The sequence below is a fragment of the Chionomys nivalis genome, chromosome 7, assembly GCF_950005125.1.
Source record: "Chionomys nivalis chromosome 7, mChiNiv1.1, whole genome shotgun sequence".
NCBI classification, from domain to species: Eukaryota; Metazoa; Chordata; class Mammalia; order Rodentia; family Cricetidae; genus Chionomys; species Chionomys nivalis.
The window spans coordinates 61,266,582-61,292,476 of record NC_080092.1 but is presented as its reverse complement, the minus strand read 5'-3'; the positions used below and the strand labels follow the sequence as shown (position 1 = coordinate 61,292,476).

Here is a 25,895-nt window from a genome sequence, read left to right as displayed (position 1 = left end):
CCATAAGATAAGGACGTGCATCTTATGCACTGCTGGGCCACTTACCTGATTGCATGTCCAAAGTGGCCTGCAATTTAGGGGGGCAGTAGATGGCATTGGCTGTGGTTCGAGCGGAGGTTAAGGCAGCTCGGGCTTTCGGCAGATTACTCAAAGCATGGTATGTTTTGCTTTCTAAAAGCTGTACTTCCACCAAAAGGGCTTTATCATCCATCTTTTTCAATTCCCGCAGCAGCTGAGAACCTAGAAGAGGAGAAAATATGCTTATATCTGTTTGTTAGTCTCATTACCACCATCATCCTTTTTTCCTAGCACTCGGGAGGCAGAGGCAGGTGGATCTCTGTGAGTTCGAGGCCAGCCTGATCTATAAAATGAGTTCCAGGACAGCTAGGACACAGAAAAACCCTGTCTTGAAAAACAAAAACAAGCAAATATAGAGACTTACAATACAGCTCTGAATAGCCTGGAATTCACCATGAAAACCAAGCTGGTCTAAAGTAGTCTAAACTGCCACACCAGCCTCTTTTTTCCCCTAAACAAAGATTTGTTTGGGGTTGGAGAGATGGTTCAGGTTAAGACCAGGACCCCTTGGTGGTTCACAACCATCTATAGCTCCAGTTCCAGGGGATCCAATATTTCCCTTTGGACTCTTTGGGTGCCTGGCACACACACAGTACATATATCCACACACATACACATAATCTTATTAAAAAAAAAGAAAGGTTTGTTTTAAATTTGTGATTATTGTCTTTGTAAATATATATGCACATGTATGTACAGGTAGATCTCTGTGCACAGAGACCAAAAGAGGACATCGACTATCCTCCATCACTTTCTGCATATTTCTTTGAGGCAAGGTCTCTTCCTGAACCTGGAGCTCCCATTTTCTCACCTAAGCTAGAAGTTAACAAGCCCCATGGTCCTTCTGTAACTACATGCCTTGGAGCTGGCATTTTGTCTAGATTCCCTTGTTAGTCTTAATCTTAACATAATACCATAAAATCTTACTCTCTACTCATAATGGCAGTAATAAAGAAACCCTCCAAAACTCATACAAGTTACCTTCACAGCCCATGAAAGAATTAAATTTTCCTCTAATGTGTTTTCAAAAGAAAACTACATTACCTCTGAAGCTTTTATTCTAAACACAACACTGGAGCTAAGAGTTCTATACACTCACACCTAAGATTTACAGTGACATTCTCCCCCATCCAGCAATCAAAGGGCTGTAACTTTTTGAAAAACATGGGAAGCAGGCATGGTAAAGGCATGGCTCAATCTCAGAACTTGGAGAGTTGTGACTGAATGATAGTAAGTGATTGGGCTACATGGTGAGAAACTGCCTTAACCAGCTAAAATAAAAAGAAATCAGGGTACAAGACCTCGTGGGGAAGAGAGAACTTTTATAATATGTCAATATTCTTCAAATAAACCTTATTTCTCCATCTCAGAAGAGAATAACAGATCATTTGTACCATGTACAAAAATTAACTTCAGATGGATAAAAGGCATAAATAGAAGAACTAAAACTTTGGTGCATGCCTGTCACTGTTAACACTTAGGAGGCTAAAACAGGAGTATGAGCAAGAAGCCAGACTAGGGTATATAATTAATTCCAGACCAACATGGGCTACAGAGAGACAAAGACAGACAGACAGAAAAGACAGACAAGAGAGAGAGAGAGATAAAAGAAAAGAAGGAAGGAAGGAAGGAAGGAAGGAAGGAAGGAAGGAAGGAAGGAAGGAAGGAGAGAAAAAGAGAGAGAAGATCAATCAACTATAAATCCTCTAAAACAGAGCCAGGTGTTGTGGTGCACAACTTTAAACTCAGCACTTGGAAAGCAGAAACAAAAAAAAAAAAAATGGAATAGATAAAAAGGATATTATTATAATTTAAGGACACTTCATTTGGTGTGCACACATGCACAGGCCCAAGCTCGGTAGTGGCACAGCAAGCATGTGGAAGTCAGAAGACAACTCCTGGGAGTCAGTTCTCACCTGCCACCGCATGGTCCTCAGGCCTGCATGCAAGCACCTCTACCTGCTGAGCCATTTGCTGGCACAGAACTTACTTTAAAAAATACCATCAATAGCCAGGCGGTGGTGGCTCACGCCTTTAATCCCAGTACTCGGGAGGCAAAGGCAGAGGCAGGCACATATTTGTGAGTTTGAGACCAGCCTGGTCTACAAGAGCTAGTTCCAGGACAGGCTCCAAAGCTACAGAGAAACCCTGTCTCACCTCCCCCCCCCAAAAAAAATACCATCAATAAAATGAAAAAACTCAGCAGGCATGTCAGCTCACATCTATAATCACAGAACTCAGTAGACAGAAACAGGGAATTCCTAAAGCAATGCGTTTTCCCTTAGTTTTTTACTCATAAGTTTTCAAATTTATTTATTGGTTTATCTATTTGAGTGAGTATATGTGTATGGCATCTGTGTGAGCTACAGAGAAACCCTGTCTTGCGAACCAAACCAAAACAAACAAACAAACAAAACACACACACACACACATAAGGAAATCCTACTTTATATACATTAAGAAAACTATAAGAGCTGGAGAGATGGCTCAAAGCCATCTTTATAAGGCTGTTCTTCCAGAGGACCCAGGTTCCATTCCCAATACCCACATGGTGGCTCACAATATCTGTGTAACTTCAACTCCAGGAGATCCAATACCCTTACACAGACATACATGCAGGCAAATTACTAATACACAAAAAATAAAAGTAAATTATTTAAAAACAGAAAACTATAGTAAAAGATAGTATTGATGAGGATGTTTCTGCCACTTGGGAAACAGTTTGGTTGCTCTTCAAAAAACTATAGCTATCACTTGACCCAGTAAGCCCACTTATATAGGCCAGAATTCGAAATAAAAACAGGTTCTAGTAACAAAACAGTATTCTAGAAACAAAAAGGGAAAGAATACAAGTCTGTCAAGCAATGAATAAGCTACAGCCATGGGCTGGGGAGACTGCTCAGTTGGTGAAGTGCTTCTACACAAACATGAGTTTAGAGCTCTAGCACCCAAGTAAAAGGTTACTGGAAAGAGGTAAAAGGACCCCTGTAATTCAGTGGCCCTCAAGTCTAGCTAATCCACCCAATATCATATTCAGTGAAAGACCGAAAGACCCTTAATCTCAAAACTAAGACAGACAATGAATGATTGAGGAAGACACCCTGCATCAATCACTGGCCTCCACACATATGCATATACACTCATGTGAATGCGTGTGCGCGCACACACACACACAATACATCCAAAGGACAACTTATTACTTAGCAACTGACACATGTGACAACATGGGTGAATACTGAGAATAATTATGCTAAGCAAAAGATGACCACGTATTATATGACTCCATTCATATGAACTGCCCTAAACAGGAAGATATGTACAGAAAGCAAACAGTAGTGTCTATGGCTTGGGAAATGGGGTAAGGAATGAAGAATTCATGAATAGTGACAGCTGATGGCTTCTTTCTGAAGTGATGGAAATGTTCTGAAATTAGGGATGGTCACTGCACAACTTAGTAAATACATTTCTAGGAAAAAAATTACTGAAGTATACATATAACTTTGGAAGATGAATTTAGGGAGCTCACTCAGTCCATAAAGTGTTTGCCACACAAACTTGAGATCCTGAGTTCAACCCCTAGAGACTAGAACAATGTAAAATTTGAGGCATGGTGACCCACACTTCTAATCCCAGTGCTGGGGAAGCAGAGAAAGAAGCACCCCAGGGGCTCACCTGCCAGCCAGTCTATCATAATCAAGGAGACACAAGTCCCTTTCTCAAGCCAGGTATGGCACCACACATTTTTAGTTCTAGCACTCAGGAGGCAGAGACACGGGTGGATCTTCACAGGTGGATCTTCTGAGTTGAGGCCAACATATCTATTCTTTTTTTTTTTTTTGGTTTTTCGAGACAGGGTTTCTCTGTGGTTTTGGAGCCTGTCCTGGAACTAGCTCTTGTAGACCAGGCTGGTCTCGAACTCACAGAGGAGCCTGCCTCTGCCTCACAAGTGCTGGGATTAAAGGCGTGCACCACCACCGCCCGGCTATTATCTATTCTACATAGGAAGTTTTTTTTTTTTTTTTTTTAAATATTTATTTATTATGTATACAATATTCTGTCTGTGTGTATGCCTGAAGGCCAGAAGAGGGCGCCAGACCTCTTTACAGATGGTTGTGAGCCACCATGTGGTTGCTGGGAATTGAACTCAGGACCTTTGGAAGAGCAGGCAATGCTCTTAACCACTGAGCCATCTGACTCCACAAGACCTTGATGGTGGGGATGGGGCAGTGAACACTCCTAAGAACACCACCCAAGACTGACCTTTGGCTTACGCTTTCTACACATGCTTACACAAAGATGAATATGAAATGAATCTGAATTATGTCTCAATAAAGCTAACTTTTTTTAAAAAACTACTATATCCTTAAACCTATGAAACTGTTGGCCAGACATGGTGGCACACACCTTTAATCCCAGCACTTGAGAGGCAGAGGCAGGTGGAGTTCAAAGCCAGCCTACTGCAGGATATTTGATCATACTGTTAACCCCAAGATTGCATTATTTACTGGAAAAACCTGTTTCTAGTTGTAGTGTGGCTCAGCCCTAGCACAACTTTAACCCTTTAATCTAAGAGCTTCCTGCTTATTGTAAACAGGATTAAATAAAGTCAACCATAGCTCAAGAAAGGGAGTAAGCAATCATTTGACAGAAGTGAACATAGGATTATTAAGAAAAAAACCATAGAGAATAAGAGGGAGTCAGGAGGACAAAAGGAGAAAGAGAGACACAGAAAGAAGAGAGGGACATTCTTTTGGTCTCTTTCTGGGAAAACAGCAGAAGAGGAAGGTGAGCTGGGTGCTTTCCTGCCGCACTGAACTAGCAGGCTTTAATGCCAAGATCTGATTGACTCCCAAGTCTTTACTGATAAAAATCAAACAACTGAGATTTTGTTAAAAAACAATACCAGCTTGGTCTACAGAGCAAGTTCCAAGATACTGAGGACACACAGAGAAACTCTGACTCAAAAGCTACAGAGAAACCCCGTCTCGAAACCCGCCAAAAAAATAATTAATAAAAAAAGAAAAACCAAATAGATTAAAATGTAGTAATCACAAAAAAATTAAATCTGAAATTTAGTAAGGTATTTTATATAAAGTAAAGAAACTAAAGGGGGCTGGAGAGATGGCTCAGTGGTTAAGAGCACTGCCTGCTCTTCCAAAGGTCCTGAGTTCAATTCCCAGCAACCACATGGTGGCTCACAACCATCTGTAATGAGGTCTGGTGCCCTCTTCTGGCCTGCAGGCAATATACACAGACAGAATATTGTACTCATAATAATAAATAATTTAAAAAAAAAAAAAAAAAGAAACTAAAAAAGAAATCTCAGCTACTATTTCAGTGATAAGGCTCTTACTGCTCTAAATTTAAAGCTTAAAACTGATGTCTGTTTTGTAAAATTAAGACTAACCCCAGCTGGCTTCCCAGAACTTTATGCCCAGAGCTGCTCTAGCACCGAGCTAACTGCCACCCCAGTATTTCTGATTTTTGTTTTTTTTTTTTTGGGGGGGGGGGGTGGCTGGTTGAGTTTTTTATTTGTTTGTTTATCGAGACTAGGTATCTCTGTATAACAGTTCTGGCTTTCTGCAACTCTCTTTGTAGACCAGGCTGGCCTCGAACTCACAGAGATCCACCTGCCTCTCCCGAGTGCTGGAATTAAAGGCATGCGCCACCACCACCCATGGCTAGTTTTTCAAAACTTTGAAATAGAACTTTACTGTGACAGATTTTATGAATGTTAACTACCTGAAATGCTTCTTAGACACAAGTAAAATATGATTATTAACAATAATAACCGAGTTTGGAATAGACTTGTTTAGTTATCTTAAATTAGATGTCTTATTAATTTCTACCAGTTTACTTACCCAAATGCAATGCTTCCTGGTACCTCTTAGTATCAAAATACAAAGACACCAACCTTGCCTAGGAAAGAGAAAAGGCATTGACTGAAGCAAATAGGGGGAAATCCACAGAAAGAAATTAACGAATGACAGTCACAGAACGGTAACTGTTGAATATACATGTTCCGATAACAAGGTTGGACATAACAAGCAGATTACATCCCAGTCCTATTTCTTATTGTGGCCAAATGACCATTAACTATACTATACCATACTGCGGCTTATTTTCTACACTCAAACAGCCAAAGTGCCTCAAAAGTTCAAGAAGAAATGAAAATAGTTTAAAAGAAAAATTTAGCCAGGTGTGTTGGTACAAAGACAGACAGATCTCTGAGTTCTTGGCCAGACAGGTCTACAGAGCAAATTCCAGGACAGCCAGGACTACACAGAGAAACCCTGTCTCAAAGGAAAAAAAAGAGAAATTTAGATCCAGGCACAGTGGCTAACACGTATAATCCCAGAATTTAGGAAACTGAGACAAGAAGTTTGCCAAAAGTCTTAAGCCATGCTGAGCTCTAGAATAAGATGTTGTCGTGTTTTAAAAAAATAAACACTTCTACCAGGGACATTTCCGTAACTAGAAGCACTATCAACAATATTCAGGTGACATGGTGATACAGAGCTACTCAAGATGCTCTGTCAGGGTGGTACGTATACTCACAGCTTATCTATCTAAAGCTGCATATCTCAAGTCAATGCTAAGGTAGGCACCTACCTCCAATGCTTGGCGTAAGAAAGTTCTTTTCTCTGATTTGGCCCATTCGATGCACTCTAAACATAGCTCGACCTGGAAGAAAGACAATACATGTAACATGATGTCCTCGCCTTCTTCCAAATACATATAACATGATGTCCTTACCTCCTTCAAACTAACTACTTGGAAGCACCAAGCCTTTAGCTCCCTCCTTTCTGATTCCACATTTTGTTCTATTTAGCATGTATAGTATGCTGGCCTACCATACTTCAACATCTTTTTACGATTTAATTATTTGTTTGTTTTTGTGTGTAAGTGCTCTATCTGTATGTATGCCTTTATGCGAGGAGAGGGTATCAGACCCCCACTAAAGATGGTTGTGAGAACTGAACTCAGGACCTCTGGAAGAGCAGCCAGTGAGCCATCTCTCTAGCCCCATATTTTTTTTTAAGAGCTGGTCTGTAGTATACTTGCCCACCACATCTCAACATTTAATGGTTATACTATGATAAAGAATCAACTTGGCTCTTAAAAATTTTTCTTTGGCCCAGCACGGTGGTACATGCACACTTTTAGTCCCAACACTTGGGAGGAAGAGGCAGGCAGATCCCCTATGAGTTCCAGGCCAGCCAGCTTGATCTACATAGTGAGTTCCATGACAGCCAGGGATATGTAGAGAAACTCTGCCTTTAAAAAAAAAAAAAAGGTTTTCTTTGGAAAAAGCTTTCTCTTCTACCTTCCTAGTATATTCAGAATTCCTCAATACATATAGCCCTGGAATACCTCTTTTTTTTTCTTGACATCATAGGTATCTTTAAAGTACAAATCTCTTCCTGAATAGTTGAAAAGAGTAAAATAAAATACTATGACTACGCTAGTAAAAAGAGGTGAAAGTCCAAGCACAAAAAAGCCTTGTTCCTGCCAGGCAGTAGTATTGCACACCTTTAATCAGTACTCGGAAGAAAGGGGCAGGAGAATCTCTGAGTTTGAGGCCAGCCTGGTCTACAAACAGAGCTCCAGGACAGCCAGAGTTGTTATACTGAAAAACCCTGTCTGGAAAACACCAAAAAGTCTTGTTCCTAAAAAGTAGCGGTAAGGCTCAAAACATCTAGCTTGCTCTTAATCATTAAGCACAACTAGCCAATTTATTATCATTCATACAGGAAAATAGATACTGTAAAAGGGAAGAGCATAGAATTGTCTAACACATTTAAAAGAGCTCTGAATCCCCAGCTGTCTGGCACCCAAACAGTAGTAAGATATACAAAGTAACAAAATGTAGCATTCTATGTGAGACAGTACATGCCTTTGGGTACCCAAAACATCCTAGCTTTGACAGACTGTAGCTTTTCCTTTTTTTTTTTTTTTTTTTGGTTTTTTGAGACAGGGTTTCTCTGTGGCTTTGGAACCTGTCCTGGAACTAGCTCTTGTAGACCAGGCTGGTCTCGAACTCACAGAGATCCGCCTGCCTCTGCCTCCCGAGTGCTGGGATTAAAGGCGTGCGCCACCACCGCCCGGCTTGGCTTTGGTTTCTTGAGACAGGGTTTCTCTGTGTAAGTCCTGGCTGTCCTGGAACTCACTCTATAAATCAGGATGGCCTCAAATTCACAGAGCTCCACCTGCTCCTACCTCTCAAGTGTTGGGATTAAAGGCGTGTGCCACCACCACCCCTCCTTGAAATCTATTTTCAATTAGAGTATATGGCTTGCTTTATCTATAATGATAATTATAAAACCAGAGCTAGTCCCAGGCAAAAATTTAAAAGGTCTTGGAGCTTGCTACATAGTTATTTTGTCTGAGTGATTTAGTGTTTCCATCCACCAGGTAGATACCAAGGATCAAACTCAGGTCATCAAGCTTGGCAGCAAACATATCTTTACCCAGTGAGCCATCTTGTCCCTCTTCCCCTCCATATTCTTGATGAAAAGATCTTTAACAAGTCTAGCTCTTTTAACAATAGTTTTAAACTCCAACTTTGCCTCAGGCCTCAATACTATTACAGCTGTTGCCGTGCATGGTGGTAAATGCTTTTAATCCCAACACTTGGGAGGCAGAGGCAGGCCAGCCTGGTCTACAGAGTGAGTTTCAGGACAGCCAGAGCTATTCAGAGAAACCTGTCTCAAGAAGAGAGAAAAAAAAGACTACTATAACTATGATCCGTCTATGCCTGCCTTTTCACATCACCCAGAAAACTTTAAAAAGGCAATAAACACTGCATCAATTTCCCCACAACAAAAACTTTTCAGTCACCTAGACAAAAAGAAAAGTGAGATATGCTCATATATCCATTAAATCTAGAGATGGCTCAGCAATAAAGAGCACTGTCTGTTCTTCTAGAGGACCCAGGTTCAACCTCCAGTACCCACATGGGACTCACAACTGTCTAACTCTATCTAGTCCCCATGGATCTGACAACCTCTTCTGGCTTCTGAGGGCACTGCACCTGGTGCACAGATACACAAAACATACATACATATAAAATCAATGAGTTAAAAAAAAAAAAACCACAGATCTTAATTCAAGAAAGTACTTTCTGAGCACACAAGACCTGACTGTATACTTCTTCAAGTACTAAATATGTAATTCCTTTAAGACAAATTACTCTAGGCGCTAGAGAGACAGCTCAGCTATTAAGAGCACTGGCAGCTCTTGCAGAGAACGTGGGTTCGGTTCCGAGCACCTATATGGGAGCTCACAATGTCCTCTAATCTCCAGTTCCAGTGATCCAATATTCTCTTCTGACTTCTTCTGGCACTGGACACACATGATGCACACACACACACACACACATACACACATACAGGCAAGACATCTATACACATAAAATAAATCTAAAAAAATTGTTTTTTTTTTTGTTTTGTTTTTGTTTTTTTTTTGTTTTTTATTTTTGGTTTTTCGAGACAGGGTTTCTCTGTGGTTTTGGAGCCTGTCCTGGAACTAGCTCTTGTAGACCAGGCTGGTCTCGAACTCACAGAGATCCGCCTGCCTCTGCCTCCCGAGTGCTGGGATTAAAGGCGTGCGCCACCACCGCCCGGCAAAAAATTGTTTTTAAGTATTCAAAATATACTAGTAATGAAGAAAGCCTTGAGTTACCACAAGATATAGAATAATTCCCTTGACTAAGACTGTATTAAAGATGCCAAGCGGTGGTGGTGCACACCTTTAATCCCAGCACTTGGGAGGCAGAGGCAGGCGGATCTCTGTGAGTTCGAGACCAGCCTGGTCTACAAGAGCTAGTTCCAGGACAGGCTCCAAAACCACAGAGAAACCCTGTCTCGAAAAAAACCAAAAAAAAAAAAAAAAAAAGACTGTATTAAAGATGGTAAGACAAATGCATAATTGTCATATAAGGTAAAATAATAATAAATATAACACACAAAAATATAATGTGGGTCATTGAAAAAGTTAAGATCACACCAGCATTAACAGGAAAAAATGTTCAAGAAAGTGAACTTGAGATGGATTACAGAAGGAAAATGCATAGCATGAGGAGTAGACAACCTCAGCAAACCAAGCACTCAACAGCATTCAGAACAGGGAAGATGAAGCTGCTGTAGTGTATACTGTACTCCAGAAAAGCATGAATTACCTACAGCTGACAGTGGAGAGCACCTGAAGGATCAAGCAGAGGCAGAAGAGATACAAAATTCTCAGAATACTATTTGGTAAAATACCTTTGAAAATAAGCCGGATAGTGGTATTGCAAACCTTTAATCTCAGCACATGGATCTCTGAGTTCAAGGCTAGCCAGTTCTATGTCTCAAAAAACAAAACAAAGGGTGGGCAGAAATCAATGTTTCAGAATATTTGTTTACACTGTGAAGATATATCTTTGCCAAGGTGCCTTCTGATTGGTTTAATAAAGAACTGAATGGCCAATAGCTAGGCAGGAAGAGGTTAGACAGAACTAAGAGAGAGAGAATTTATATAGACAGAAGGTATGAAGTCAGGTGTGGTGGTACATGCCTGTAACCCAGAAAAGTGTCCTCTGACCCACACACATGCATCAACAGGGCATAGGTACACATACATATACACACACAAAGTGGAATTTTATTAATAGCAAATAACCTATAACCCACAAAAACTATCAAAAAAAACTCCAATCAATGGAATGAGACTTGGGATTTTTTTTTTGATAAAAGCTAAATTGCTAATTGTCAAAAAAAACTTTATTAAACATTAAAGTTACAAACATATGAAAAAAAACATGCAGTCAGACATAGTAGTGCACGCCTGCAATCCCAAGATTTAGAAAGCTACAAAAGGATTTCAAGTTTCAAGTTCCGAACCAGCTTGAGCTATGAGATCCTGACTCAAAAAGACAAAAAGCCAAATGTACAAGGAGTACACCTTTAATTCCAGCACTTGGAAAGCAGATACAGGAGGATCTCTATGGTTGTTAAGACCAGGCTGGTCTACATAGCAAGTTCCAGACCAGCCAGGCTATAGTGAGACATCTCTAAGAAAGGACAAATTAATTATTTAACTAATTTTCTAAAAGAACAACTTGTCTGAGAACTTCCTTTTACTCTAAGAAAAGGAAAAACAGTCATTAGTTGGAGAAAACAAACAATTACAATGTATAAACGCAGTTAAGAGAGAGCCTACCCAGACATGGAGCCATATAACAAAAGTCCCACTGATCAAATAAAAAAGGGCACCAAATTATAAGCTGAGGAGACTTCCACAAAGGACTGAGGATTAAGGGCACACTGGTGCGCACCTTTGATCCTAGCACTCCAGAGGCAGGGGCAGGCAGATCTCTCTGAATTCCAGACCAATATGGTAGTCTGCACAGTGAGCTCCAGGCTGACCAAGGCTACATAAGTGAGACTGTCTCAAAAAAATGAAGAAGAAAAGGAATAAAAGAGTGAACTAAACCGGTTCTACTCAGTCAACTCTGTTAAAGGGAGGAACAAATCTAATGACATCAGTGAGCAAAGAAATGGTCTAAATTTTTAATATGAAAAGTTCAAAGTAGCATTTATTAGTTGGAAGCCAACACTGATTGGTCAATCTGTTTTTAAGGCATTCTAATTCAAACAAAAGAATTCATGAATACAAAGAACAGTTTAGAAAACAATTGAGGGCTTGATAAGATCAATATTTCTAAAAAGTATGTTTTCTTTCATTCACCAAAATAACTATAATACTTTGATTCAAAAGCATTTATCTAAATATTATCTATTTTGACCTACTGTCATAAACCAGAAACAAGTAAATTTGAAGACTACCCTACAAATGAAGCTTATAGCTTGGCTTCAAAGAATCATCAGAGTGGGGCTGAAGAGATGGCTCAGTGGTTATGAGTACTTACTGTTCTTCAAGAGGACCTGAGTTCAGTTCCCAGCACTCACATGGTGGTTTATTACTATCCATAACACTAGTTCCAGGGTATCCAATGCCCTCTTCTATCCCTCTAAGGGTATCAGATACACACGTGGTATGCAAACGCACATGCAGACAAAATACTGATACACGTAAAATAAATAAATCTAAAAAATAAAAAGAGCATCATCAAAGCAAAAAACCAGAATTAACAAAATATAATTCCAAAGTGGGATCCATGTATCCTCAATTTCTGAAATCCCTCACTCCAACCAATATACTACTGTGAACTTTTGTCTTTACCTGCCTGCCCACCTAAGATACAGGAGACAATTAAACACACAACCAACTGGCAATTCCAGCCCCTGACTTTATATATTACCATACACATTATATATTATCTACCTCCCCTTTTAAAATAGAAGACTCACGAAAGTATTAATGCGTTTTTCCAACTGTATCCCCATTGGCTACAGTACTACTATAAACACTAGAGTTCCAGAAAAGATCTATTTTGAACAGCTCAAAGTCCAATTTAAACCTGTAAGTAACATGTATAGAAACATCAGTCACTTCCCAACACATGAAACACAACAGATGGATGGTCACCCTTAATAAAGGCACATAAGCCACACAAAACACAACAAGAAAGAATGCCACAAGGCTTAATTGGTGCTCATAAGAAACTTTGTGACACAAGATGAAAAGTACCACAGACACAGAAAACATTACAAAGGTGTGGCAATACAATACCTCAAAGACAAGAATCAGTTTGTGACCCTGATGTAATGAGGATTCCAGGGACCACTGACAATCTCCACTTACAAAGCAAAGCATGGAACAGACTCAAAGTATCAAATGCCCTGTAACAAAGAGAAACTGACATGATAAGTCCTGAGCGTCCTCCCAGCTATCCCTTCCACACAGAACCACAGTGAAGTAGGCATCTTTCACTGAAACACACTTTTATCATATTATCTACTTCCTGTAATTATTATAACTTACCTCCTGCCCTGTAGCTGCTTCCATATCAAGAAACAAATCAAGAAGAGATCGGACCAGACGAGCTGCTTTAGCCTTACTGATGGAATTCAAGAAAGGTCGTACATACTTCAGGAGTCCTCCAAGCTCTGTGTGGGCAGCAATTCGGAACATAAAATGAAAAATTTTTAAATTAGAAACAAAATGGTCATTTAAAACAACTAAGCCTGGGGTGAAGGTACTTGTCGTCAAGATTGATGGCCCACTGGGACCAAATGTCTGTTAAGTTCCACATAATAAACAAATGTTTGAAAAAAACTCTTATAAAAAAAAAACTGAGTCACTTTAATAAAAAAAAAAAAAAAATCCTGGTTTCAGTCTAATGAACCCATTACAAGTCTTAACAATTTCCAGCAAAGCCAGGTGTGGTGGATCACATCTACAGTCCTAGCACTTGGGAGGTTGAGGCAGATGAATTACATGGACTCTAAGGTCAGCCTCATAATAAATTCAAAGTCAACCTGGGCTACAATGTGAGACCGTGTCTCAAAAAAAAAAAAAAAATTTAAGTCAGGCAGTAATGGCAAACACTTTTAATCCCAGTACTTTTTTTTTTTTTGGTTTTTCGAGACAGGGTTTCTCTGTGGCTTTGGAGCCTGTCCTAGAACTAGCTCTTGTAGACCAGGCTGGTCTCGAACTCACAGAGATCCGCCTGCCTCTGCCTCCCAAGTGCTGGGATTAAAGGCGTGCGCCACCACCGCCCAGCTTAATCCCAGTACTTGAGAGGCAGAGGTAGGCAGATCTCTGTGAGTTCCAGAACAGCCAACACTACACAGAGACACTATGTCTCAAAAAACCAAAAAATAAAAAATAAAATAAAATAAAATAAAATAAAATAAAGCAACTTTTAAATCACAGCAGTAACAGAATACCAAAGTTGTATTCACTGGATCATTCATGGGAAACTCCCATCTATGTCTCATTTAATCAAAGATACAAAGCAAAGCATTTCTGTTCTCACAGAACAGTTAATAGAACATGAAATATGCTGTGCAACTGCCCACCATGACAAAAATCACCTGCTCAAACCAGCAAATATAAAGTCAAGTCACAAGGGTAATGTTTTATCTCCCAATCCACGCTCTGGCAGCTTCCCTAAGACAGAGGTTTCCAGCTCCAGGCCCCTCTCCCTCTTAAAAGTTTCCCTGCGTAGCATTTCAGCACTAACACTTCCTTGGCACAGTGCGGTCAGGGTGTCTTGTTCTTAAAAGTTTCATCATACACTTTAAAAATTCCTTATTAGGGGCTGGAGAGATGGCTCAGTGGTTAAAAATACTGGCTGTTCTTCCAGAGATCCTGAGCTCAATTTCCAGCAACCACATGGTGGCTCTCAACCATCCATGAGATCTGGCGCCCTCTTCTGGCCTGCAAGTAGAACAATGTATTATTTCATAACAAATCTTTCATTTATTTATTTATTCATTCATTCATTCATTTATTTATTTATTTTGGTTTTTCAAGACAGGGTTTCTCTGTAGCTTTGGAGCCTATCCTGGAACTAGCTCTTGTAGACCAGGCTGGCCTCAAACTAACAGAGATCCACCTGCCTCTGCCTCCCGAGTGCGCCACTACCGCCCGACCATAAATAAATCTTTAAAAAAGATATTCTTCATTAATTTCCAAAGTCTATCTTAGGCAATGATTTAAAAAGCAGTCCATCATAAAGTTTTCTTCGCCTTTTACTAGAGGGCAGTTCAAGAAATCTAAGGGAGTGACTTTAGTAGCAGTAGAAAGGGACTTGTTAAGTCTTAAAAATTAGACAGTGCTTTTTTAAAAAGATTTGGTTGTTTATCTTTTTCCTTTTGGCTTTTGTTTGGGGGGGGGTTGAACAAGGTTTCTCTGTAACAGTCCTGGCTGGCTGTCCTGATCCTCCTTCTCTGCCTCTGCCTCCCAAGTACTGGGACTAAAGGAGAGTTTGTTTTTCTTTTTTTTTTTTTTTTTTTTTTTTTTGGTTTTTTTTTTTTTTTCGAGACAGGGTTTCTCTGTGGTTTTGGAGCCTGTCCTGGAACTAGCTCTTGTAGACCAGGCTGGTCTCGAACTCACAGAGATCCGCCTGCCTCTGCCTCCCAAGTGCTGGGAGCGAGTTTGTTTTTCAAGGCAGGCTTTGTGTAACAGCCTTAGCTGTCTTGAAACTCAATTTGTATAGCAGTTTGGCCTTGAACACACAGAGAGCCACCTGCCTCTGCTTCCTGAGAGCTGGGATTAAAGGTGGTGCTACCATGCCCAGCTTAAAGATTTATGTTTATTGTTTTTAGTTCTGCTTATGTGAAACTGCATAAGCACAAATGTCCTTGAAGGTCAAAGATCAGAGGACTCAGGATGCTCCTAGAGCTAGAGTTACAAGTGGTTGTAAGCCTCTCAATATGGGTGTTGGGAATCAAACCTGGGTCTTCTGCAAGAGTAACAAGTATTCTTTCCTGAGCCCTCTTTCCAGCCCTAGTCAATGCTTAACTAAACAAGAAGTATTTTGGGAATGTAGGCTGAAGTTACCTTGGTGCCAGCATCTCTTTAATATCCTCTAATTGTACACTCATTCTCCTGAGAACTCTAATTCAGGGCAAGCAAACTTTGGCCTCCTGAGACTCAAATTCAGCGTCCTTGAAACCCTCATCTACCTGAATTCAGAGGGTGCACCAAACTACAGTATGTGCTAAGGGTGAGCTACACAGAACATTAAAGTTCACTCCTCACTCCCCAGGACTGAGCTTTGACTTCCAATGTCTGAAACTTCTTTCCATTCCACTCTCGTTTATGCTCATACACTCATTATAATAAGCCTGCTTTCAAGCTGCCTTCACGCCAGAAGCTCATCTGAGATGTCTCTCTAATCTACCTAAATTCTATGTAGCCTTTGGAGGCCCAGCTAAGGAACTATTGAGTCTTCCATACTAACTCCAGTTGACACTAATTTTTCTCTCATCAAATTTCTTCTTGTAGCCAGGCGTTGATGGTTCATGCCTTTAATCCCAGCACTTGGGAGGCAGAGGCAGGCGGATCTCTGTGAGTTCTTGGCCAGCCTGGTTACAAGACAGAGCTCCAAAGCTACAGAGAAACCTGTCTCAGAAGAAAAAAGAAAAAAAAAAATCTTTCTTGTGCCCTTTCTCTCTGCTTCCGGTCCACCATGAGCTGAACAGTTCTGCTGCACCCTGTACCCTCCGACAACACTAAGTGAAAGCTCTGGAACCACTGGCAAAATCTACACAATGACTTTGAAATAGCCTAGACTACAGAGAGATACTTTGTCTCAAAAGAATAAAACAGACATGAAAAAGAGCAAGATAGGGCTGGAGAGATGGCTCAGTGGTTAAGAGCATTGCCTGGTCTTCCAAAGGTCCTGAGTTCAGTTCCCGGCAACCACATGGTGGCTCACAACCATCTGTAGTGAGGTCTGGTGCCCTCTTCTGGCCTACATACATACACACAGACAGAATATTGTATACATAATAAATAAATATTATAAAAAAAAAAAGAAAAAGAGCAAGATAGACAAACACACACAAAACCTTATTTTTTTCTTTTCTTTTTTTTTTTTTTTTTTGTTGTTGTTGTTGTTTGTTTGCTCAAGGCAGGGTTTCTCTGCGTGACAATCCTGACTGCTAGCTGCCCTGGAACTCTGTAGACCAGGCTGGCCTCAAACTCAGAGATCCTCCTGCCTCTGCCTCCTGAGTGCTAGGACTAAAGATGTGCACAACCATGTCCAGCTTACTTGTTTAAATTTATGCAAATTATAATTATTCTATACAAGCATGACTGTGTATATGCATGTAGAGGTCAAGGGGGGCACCTGGCTGGCAAGTTTTCCACTACAAACTACATCCATAGTTTGTGAGAGTTTACTATAAGTAGTCTGAACAATATTCTTTCTTTTATATTTTAGTAACTAATATATTCAGAAAGCAGCTTATTCCAATCTTTTTTCGGGGGAGGGGGGAAGGATTTTCAAGACAAGGCTTCTCTCTGTAACAGCCTTGGCTGTCCTGGAACTTGATCTTCTGCAGACCATGCTGGCCTCAAACTCAGAGATTCACCTGCCTGGCATATGCCACCATCACCCAACAGTTTGGAATAGTTTAATCTAGCCTTCTCATTACCTTTCTGAAAAGTGGAATAATATTTGCCTATTCTCAGTGTTCATATACTTCGTCCTCATAATTTCTCTGCACTTCTATCTGCTAGTACTCCTTTGATGCCAACAGACAAAAACTGTCAGAGCCAGGAGAAAGGAACTTATAAAGACCATGTGTTCTCTCTTCTCTCACCTACCTTATCTTTAATTCTCTGATGTTATTTTATCTTTTCTGTTTGAAAACCATTTTCCTTCCTAGAAAAGGCAGAAGTGAGACATGAGCTAAGGTGTCTGCCTTTATCTCCAGCATCTGCTAGCATTATTTTCTCTAAATAGTATTCTTACCTCAACAGAGGAACACATGATCTGAACTATCTGTTTTTAATCTCATTTTCTATTTTAGTCTATTACTATTGAGTGTTCATTCTTATACACATTCAGTTTATTTCCATGTTTGTATATTCCTTTAATTTCATAAAAATCATACTCCCAGTACAATGGGAATTAGGATCAGAATCTCCTTCTTAGAACCTAACAGACTCAGCAGATCTTTTTATCAAGTCCTGGGAGAAAATTTCCACAGACCCTGAACTTAGGCATCTTGTTTGCTAATGCTCAGAATTACTTTCGATTACTACTATACATCAGACCTTATCTTATTCATTGGCCTCCAAGTACTATTTTCCACCAGAAATCCTATCTTAAACTTTTTAGGTAGGGTACTTAGCATAGTGCCAGTTAATTATCAAATGCACAATAAAACAAAACTGAACATTAAGGGGAAAGACATATTTTCAAAGCTAATATTCTACAGAAGTCTTATATAGTTAATTGCACAGATAGGTAAATTAATACAAGAGGCTCCAAGACCTTAGGATTTCTGCTCTGTGAATACCGACCCATAAAGATCAAACTGTCTTAGGAAACAGTAAGTGGACAGAAGAGCTTTTGAAGACACTATATCACATTAGAGAGGGAAGACTGAAGAAGAGAAGCAGGAAATGGGGTTTCAGAAACCTCACTAGAGAGAAATTATTGAGAAACATTCACTGTATATACTAGATACAAGGTTGGTTTTGTTAGGGTTTGATTTCTTTTTCTTTTTTTCTTTTTTTTTGAGACAGGATTTCACTATATAGTCCTGATTGTCCTGGAACTCACTATGTAGACTGAGTTGATCTCAAACTCACAGAAATTAGCTGCCTCTTCTCCAAAGTGTTAAGATAACAGGTATGCACCATTCACATCTTTTCTTAACTTTTTACTGATTGAGCCAGTAATTAGAAAGATAAATTATCATTAATTACAGATCTTTATTTACAAGCTCAAGAAATTTTATTATACTATTTGGATATACCACTCTCTGAGCTTACTACATAAACTGAAAGAAAGTAACACATGAAGTGACTTCCCAGAACTCACTTCATTCTAATCAAGTAATTCTAAATTCCACTTAACTTCTTTTATGATTTATACTATGCATATGAATGTACATCTGTGTACCATGAGCATGCCTGGTGCCCTCAGAGGTCAGACAAGGGCATCAGATCCCCTAAGACTGTAGTTACAGATAATTATGAGATGCCATGTGGGTGCTAGTCCAGATCCCCTACAAGAGCAATAAATACTCACAACTCCTGGGCCATCTCTCCAGACCCTCTAAGTTCACTTTAAACAGACAAAAATTACCCATTTAAGTTTAAGCACACTTATAATATTATTACCACTTTACTGATCACAGTTCCTTTCTAGTCAACAGAACTATCACTTTAAGTCCAGCCAGCCAATGGTTCAATTACCACTAGCACACCTGAATAACAAAGTGCAAAAGTCCCCAGTACCAAGGAAGAAGTCTTAGGAAGGCACTACTTTATGTCTTACTCATTCTGCATCAGAAAAAGTGAGTCACTTAGATACAATCCATAGCCCTATTTTCAAATAAAGAACTCTCTTTAAATATACCAGAGCTAGTCAATGAAATTGCTGAAGACTGCTCCTGCCCATATGTAAGGAAATACAATAATTCAAAAATAAGAAACAAATCACAGATCACTACATTCCAACAAAAACAGAACTTTCCCTCACCTGTAGAACAAATTCTACACTTTTCTGTTACAAAATTGAAGAACAACAAGTTGTTAGGAAAATAAATGAACTGAGCGTTAGGTACAGTCTGGTGTTCTGAGGGAAACTCCATCTGATGTTTCAGACAAAAGCATTATAGGTACAATCTGTTTTTAAGACTTACCAGCAGCTTGTCCAGTCTTCGCCAGGAGAGACCCCAGTTCAAGGATGCTCTGCTCTTTGACCTGGACTGCCTCCTCATCATTTTCTTGAATGTCACGTTTCACTGAGAAAAGAAAATGAACTCTTAAAATATGATTTAAAAAAAAAAATGAAGGGGAAATTCATCCTTAAAAGAGCTATTATGAATTCTACCCTATTTCCCAAATGAAACTACCAAAGCTAAGACTCAGTGGTTAAAAGCACTGACTATTCTTCCAGAGGACCAGGGTTCAAATCCCAGCACCCATATGGTGGCTCACAACCATCTGTAACTCCAGTTCTAGGGGATCTGATGGCCTTTTCTGACCTCTAGAGGCACCAGGCATGTGTATGATATGAAGACAAAATATGTATACATATAAAATAATAAATCCCAAATGAAACCACCAAAGAAATAAGGGCTTAAAAAGGTAAAATGCCCAAGTATCTATAGAACATGCCTCATAATAAGAATAAAAAAATACTCTGCTGGGCAGTGGTGGTGCATGCCTTTAATCCCAGCACTCAGGAAGTAGAGACAAGAGGATCTCTATGAGTTCAAGGCCAGCCTGGTCTACAAGAGCTAGTTCCAAGACAGTCTCCAAAGTTACAGCAAAACCTCATGGGGGGGGGGGATCTTCTCTTTAAGTGGGCCTTTTTATCAATCCCTTAGAATTCATCTCACCCAGATACTAAAATTTCTGCTCCTGTACTTGTTAAAAGTAAAACTAAAGCAAATTCTTCCCAATTATGGTGATGACTCCCATGCTAGACACTATGTTGTATGAAGATATTTTTTAGGAAAATGCCTAAAATCAAATTATAAAGTTATTGATGACTATAACCAAGTCTTTCAACAAACTTTTAAGTCTATAAAAGCTTCAACTAAAGAATGTTATTAGGAATAAACAATTCTATAAAGCAATTCTAGACAATTCCCTACCAAACCTTGATGTGACACCCAGTAGTTACACTTAGGAGAGACTGCTGCCTCCTAATGGATCGAGGTCCTGTTAAAATAACTTTCTGTCTGTTCCACTTTCAACTGTTAATAATTACTCAGCCACCCGAACCTCAAACAGCCTCTCCACAGCCTGCAGTGCTTATTCTGGTGACCATGGCTAGTTACCACTGCTCTTATAAACCATCATGACTTGACAAAAACCAAGACTTTGATACTTCATGACGGAGTCTGGGAAAAGTAAGGCTGTCACCCATCATGACTCAAGCCTGCTCTAACAGGGAAGCCTGCTGGGGACTGTCCTTTAGTGAAGTGAACAACCAAGAATACTCTAATGCAACGTTTATCTGTAATTTCTACTTTCTCAAAGGCAAACGAATTAAGCACAAAGCACAAAAAAAGTTTAAACTCACGCTCCTTAGATCAGTTCTAAATATGAACTGTGTTCACATAAAAACACCTATGGAGCAATAGTCGGATGACTCTGGCACTCTGTTCTACGGCTGACTCGGGATCAAAACTTCGAAAGGCACGCGATCATTATTACTTCAAAATGCACTGTGATCACCATTTCCGCTCCTTTTATAGTACCCCGAAGATAAAGACATCAAGCTCTTGTCCTTTCTCTGTGCAAGTCTTGATAACTGCAGACTAAGTCAACACCAGCATCAACATCCTGGGAGTCCTACACCCACCTGCACTCCCTACTTGTTGAGCTAATCCCAATCTTCCCGGGCTACACTGCAACGATCACATTAGCACAAGGAGTTCCTGCCCTACCCGAACTCTCCAGGACTGAGGAAAAAGTAAAAAGCCTTCTCTGCCAACATTATTTCTGTTCACACCTGAATCCCAGTAGAGAGCGAACGGCCGCAGGCTCCTATTTCAACTTTCCTGCTGCCCTCAGTTGACAATCACACTACGATGTTAAAATTTTCTTTTCCTCCGGCAATGTGCGGCCGGCCGGTTCCAAAGAGTTCCCTGAACAACAGACAGCTAACTCTGAACTAACTTCAACCCCTACTGGGGAGAATTAGTCACCTCCTCTGTCCCGGCGGTCCCACCCCGACACTTCGCCTCCTCACAGTCTACACCGGACAGAGGACCGTCTTGGCCACCTCCCCCAAATGCCAGTCCGAGGTGTGTGGCACCCCTCAACTTCCCACCCCCAGAAAAGGCCCTCGTTTGCTGCTGCCGGGGAATGGGGGTGAGCAGCAGTGCCCGGCGTCCCGCGGAAGAAAACTCCGAGAGAAGCGCTCGCGCTCCCACCCGGAGCAACCTGTGCTGATAACAACGGCGGGAAAAGCCCAGTCCTGCGCGGCTGTAGCCCAGGTCACTCAAGAACGCACTCTGCGACCCGTGTGTAACCAGCAGCGGCTCTTAGCCGCGGGCCAGCTCGTGCGGGCCACAACCCGGGACCCTAAGGGGTAGTGATCCCGGCCCGGCCCTCTCTCCACGCTGCGCGGCGCCCACCGTGAGTCAGCAGCCAGCAGGTGGACGCGCGGGCTGCCTCGGGGCTTCCCGCCCGACTGGAAGCCATGGGGCTTCCGGGGACCCCGAGCGGCCTGCGCCCCCGGCCCGGCCCCCCTCACACACAGTGAGTCAGCAGCACCATAGCCGGTTAACCCGGCCCCTCGCCGCCGCCTCCGACCGACACAGGCCGTGCCGGGCCGGCGGGACCGCGGGGACGGCGCGAGGACCTTTACCGATGGAGTGGAGGATGTCGATGGAGGCCTCCCGGTCGGTGCTGAGTAGGGACTGAGCTCTCTGGAACTCCACCACCGCTGCGGCCGCCATCTTACCGCTCTCACACCGTCCCCGGCCGCGGCCACCGACGCCGGAAATACACACCCGGAAGGTCCGCCCTCGCGTCCCTCCCCCAGGGCCCCCCGCCTCCCTTCCCAGGGCACCCCGGGAGTTGTAGTCTCTGTCGGGCGGGTGACCCAGGAGCGTCCCGTCAGTGGCATGCGAGCTCCCCAGCACCATCTTGCGGCCAACTCTGAGAAGACAAGACCGAAGTTAGTCCCTACCTGCCTAGGTGGTCAAGAGAAGCGGCTTGGCTATCTTTATAGTATCCACATTCGACCAGTCATTCATAGCGACAGATGACCTTTCAAATTGTCTGTTGAATGGCAGGGAATAGCACCGTTCGGGTTCATTCAAATGTCTTGCAGAAAGGGCACACACACACTCCCTTCCTGTGCTAATGAAATCACCAGCGTCATAGTACACTATCTTTCCCAAATAACCATTCCATCTTCGGACAGAGCTTCACATACTGAATTGAAAATCATCTTTGACCCACTCATTCCATCTAAACAGTTTTTGAGATTCACACGGATGACTCACCCCAGCTTCCCAGCTTAACAATAGAACAAATTTTTCCTATAAGTTCCTTCAACTGTAATCAGATATCTGTGAAAATATCAAGGAAAGAAAAAAAAAAGCACATTTTATGTGACCACTAAGATTTAACCTAGGAATCTTGCTAAAACAATACTGAGAGATGACAACCCAACCATGAAATAGCTGTGCTATAAAAGAAACTGTAAATAAGACCAACATCGCACTCCTGTGTGATTGGATTGATCAATTTGCTTTTTTGTTTTAAAGATTGATTTATTTAAGGGCTGGAGAGATGGATCTGCGGTTAAGAGCACTGGCGGTTCCTCCAGAGGACCTGGGTTCACTTCCCAGCACCCACATGGCAGCAGACAACTGCTGAAAACTCTACTCCAGGGGACCTGACACCTCGCAAAATACCAATTCACATACAGTAAAAATAAATAAATCATTTTTTAAAAAAGATTTATTTTTTATGTATACAGTCTTCTGTCTGCATGTACTCCTGCAGGCCAGAAGAAGGCACCAGATCCCATTACAGATGGCTGTGAGATGCTGGGAATTGAACTCAGGACCTCTTGAAGTCAGCCAGTGCTCTTAACCTCTGAGCCATCTCTGCAGCCCCTGGATTAAACAGTTTTCATATCTGTCTCCTTTTATCGGTCAATGCTTTGTGAAGAAGATATTTAACTCTTTACTAACTAAGGAAACTGAAGGGAATAGGTGATTTGGTGATGTCCTAATCTGGCAGCTGAGAATGGGTAGGGAATATATTCCTAACCCCAGTAGGATTTCCTTTTTTCAAAGATTTATTTATTAATTATGTATACAGTGTTCTGCCTGCATGTACCCCTGAAGGCCAGAAGGGGTAACCAGGTCTTATTACAGATGGCTGTAAGCCACCATGTGGTTGCTGGGAACTGAACTGAAAACCTCTGGAAAAACAGTCAGTGCTCTTACCCTCTGAGCCATCTCTCCAGCCTGCCTCCCAAAAATGAACACTGGATAACATCTCATCAAGCTGGTAACAGGATTCCTAACTTTGTTGTGTCAGGTGAACTGGCTTCTAAATTCTCTCAACCCTGAAATTCTTTGTACCTCACTGGAATACTCTGACCTTGTTTTCCCTCAAAGGAGGCTTTCCTTTCTCCACCTGATGGAGAGCTAATGATATTATACTGGATTAATTTGCTGCTGAAGTCTTTAAATCTTTTATTCATATTTACTTCTGTCTGTATGTGGGAACTCACATGCCATGGCTTGCATGTGGAAATCAGATGACAGTTGCAGAAGTCAGTAACCCCCCATTACAGAGATTGAACTCAGGTGCTCATGCTGGCAACAAGCATCCTTACTTGCTGTGTCATCTTGCTGTGTATTATTTCTTTTTTCTTTTTTTAAGATTTATTTATTTATTGAGCCGGGCGGTGGTGGCGCACGCCTTTAATCCCAGCACTCGGGAGGCAGAGGCAGGAGGATCTCTGTGAGTTCAAGACCAGCCTGTTCTACAAGAGCTAGTTCCAGGACAGGCTCCAAAACCACAGAGAAACCCTGTCTCAAAAAAAAAAAAAATTATTTATTTATTTATTTATTTATTATGTATACAACATTCCTTCCATGTATGCTCGCATGCCAGAAGAGGGCACCAGATCTCATTATAGATGGCTGTGAGCCACGATGTGGTTGCTGGGAATTGAACTCAGGACCTCTGAACTCAGAACCTCTGGAAGAGCAGTCAGTGTTCTTAACCTCTGAGCCATCTCTCCAGCCCCCTGTGTATTATTTCTTTAAATTGGTTTTTGAAGACACGGTTTCTCTGTGTGGCCCTGACTGTCTGGGAACTCACTCTGTAGACTAGGCTGGCCATAAACATGGAGATCTGCCACCTCTGTCACCTGAGTGCTGGGACTCTTTAGTGTGCCACTATTACCTGGCTCCGTAGGTTTTCTTGGCCAATTCAACTGAAAGAACAATAGGTTTTGGAAATAAGGTATTTGGTGTAAATCATAGGCTGACTACTAGTAGATGTTGACTTCTAAGGGATCTTCATCGTTTTCATCTTGAGCTTTCCTATCTAGAAGACAGGGGTAATAAAACCCAGCTCACAAGGTTGCTGTAAGAATATGAGATAATATGGGAACCTTATGACAACTGTTTTCTTCCGAACTAATGTCTTCCTTACATAATACTATAGAGCAATGGATATCGCAAGGAGCACAATCTGCTTGTCAGTGGTCAGCTACTGGCTACACTGACAGCCACGTCTCTAAACTTAAGTAGACTACAAACGTAGTAATTTTCAGAAGTGTTAAGTTCTGGGCATGACCAAAAGCTCACACTCACCTTCTTGCAGTTGTCCTGGCCTCTGTTCTCCCGACTTTGAGACTCTTCCTACCCGCTTTGCCTGTAGCTAGGCCCCAGCAGCTTGGCAGAGTCCAGTGAGGTCTCCCCCGTGCCACAAAGCATTGCAACCTCTGTTCCTACAGTTCCACTTCTCCACCTTCATCTCACCGCTCTTCTGCTTCTCCATCTGCTCAGTTGGCTTTTGTTTTGTTTTGTTTTTCGAGACAGGGTTTCTCTGTGGCTTAGGAGCCTGTCCTGGAACTAGCTCTGTAGACCAGGCTGGTCTCGAACTCACAGAGATCCGCCTGCCTCTGCCTCCCGAGTGCTGGGATTAAAGGCGTGCGCCACCACTGCCCGGCCTTCAGTTGGCTTTTTTTTGTCTCGTCTTCTTTCTTCTACCTTCATCCCCCATCACTCTCATCTTTTGCCTTTATGTCCCTTAGATTTCAACTCAAAGAACATTCAACCACGAGGCTTCCTGGCCGGGCTGTGGTGGCGCACACCTTTGATTGCAACACTTGAAAGGCAGAGGCAGGCCGGGCGTTGGTGGCAAACGCCTTTAATCCCAGCACTCGGGAGGCAGAGGCAGGCGAATCTCTGTGAGTTCAAGTCCAGCCTGGTCTACAAGAGCTAGTTCCAGGACAGGCTCCAAAACCACAGAGAAACCCTGTCTCGAAAAACCAAAAAAAAAAAAAAAAAAAAAAGAAAGGCAGAGGCAGGCAGATCTATGAGAGTTTGAGGGCAGCCTGGTCTACAGAGTGACCAGGGTAGTTACAAACCCGTCTCGAAAAACCAAATCCAGGCCGGGCGGTGGTGGTGCACGCCTCTAATCCCAGCACTCGGGAGGCAGAGGGAGGCAGATCTCTGTGAGTTCGA

The 25,895-nt window shown here is 41.7% G+C and overlaps 1 protein-coding gene across 1 annotated transcript in view; it reads right to left on the bottom strand.

Annotated features, from left to right (window-relative positions):
• Psmd11 (proteasome 26S subunit, non-ATPase 11) overlaps positions 1 to 22,199 on the bottom strand; it is a 34,345-nt gene extending 12,146 nt beyond the window's left edge. Inside the window, exons 1-6 of the mRNA XM_057775519.1 lie at positions 22,040 to 22,199; positions 19,356 to 19,457; positions 13,006 to 13,130; positions 6,691 to 6,762; positions 5,940 to 5,997; positions 46 to 240 (exon numbers count right to left, since the gene is read on the bottom strand). Of these exons, the coding sequence (XP_057631502.1) occupies positions 46 to 240; positions 5,940 to 5,997; positions 6,691 to 6,762; positions 13,006 to 13,130; positions 19,356 to 19,457; positions 22,040 to 22,130 (643 nt within the window). The 5' untranslated portion in view covers positions 22,131 to 22,199. The remainder of the gene's footprint in view (positions 1 to 45; positions 241 to 5,939; positions 5,998 to 6,690; positions 6,763 to 13,005; positions 13,131 to 19,355; positions 19,458 to 22,039) is intronic.
• Positions 22,200 to 25,895: the final 3,696 nt, after the last annotated feature.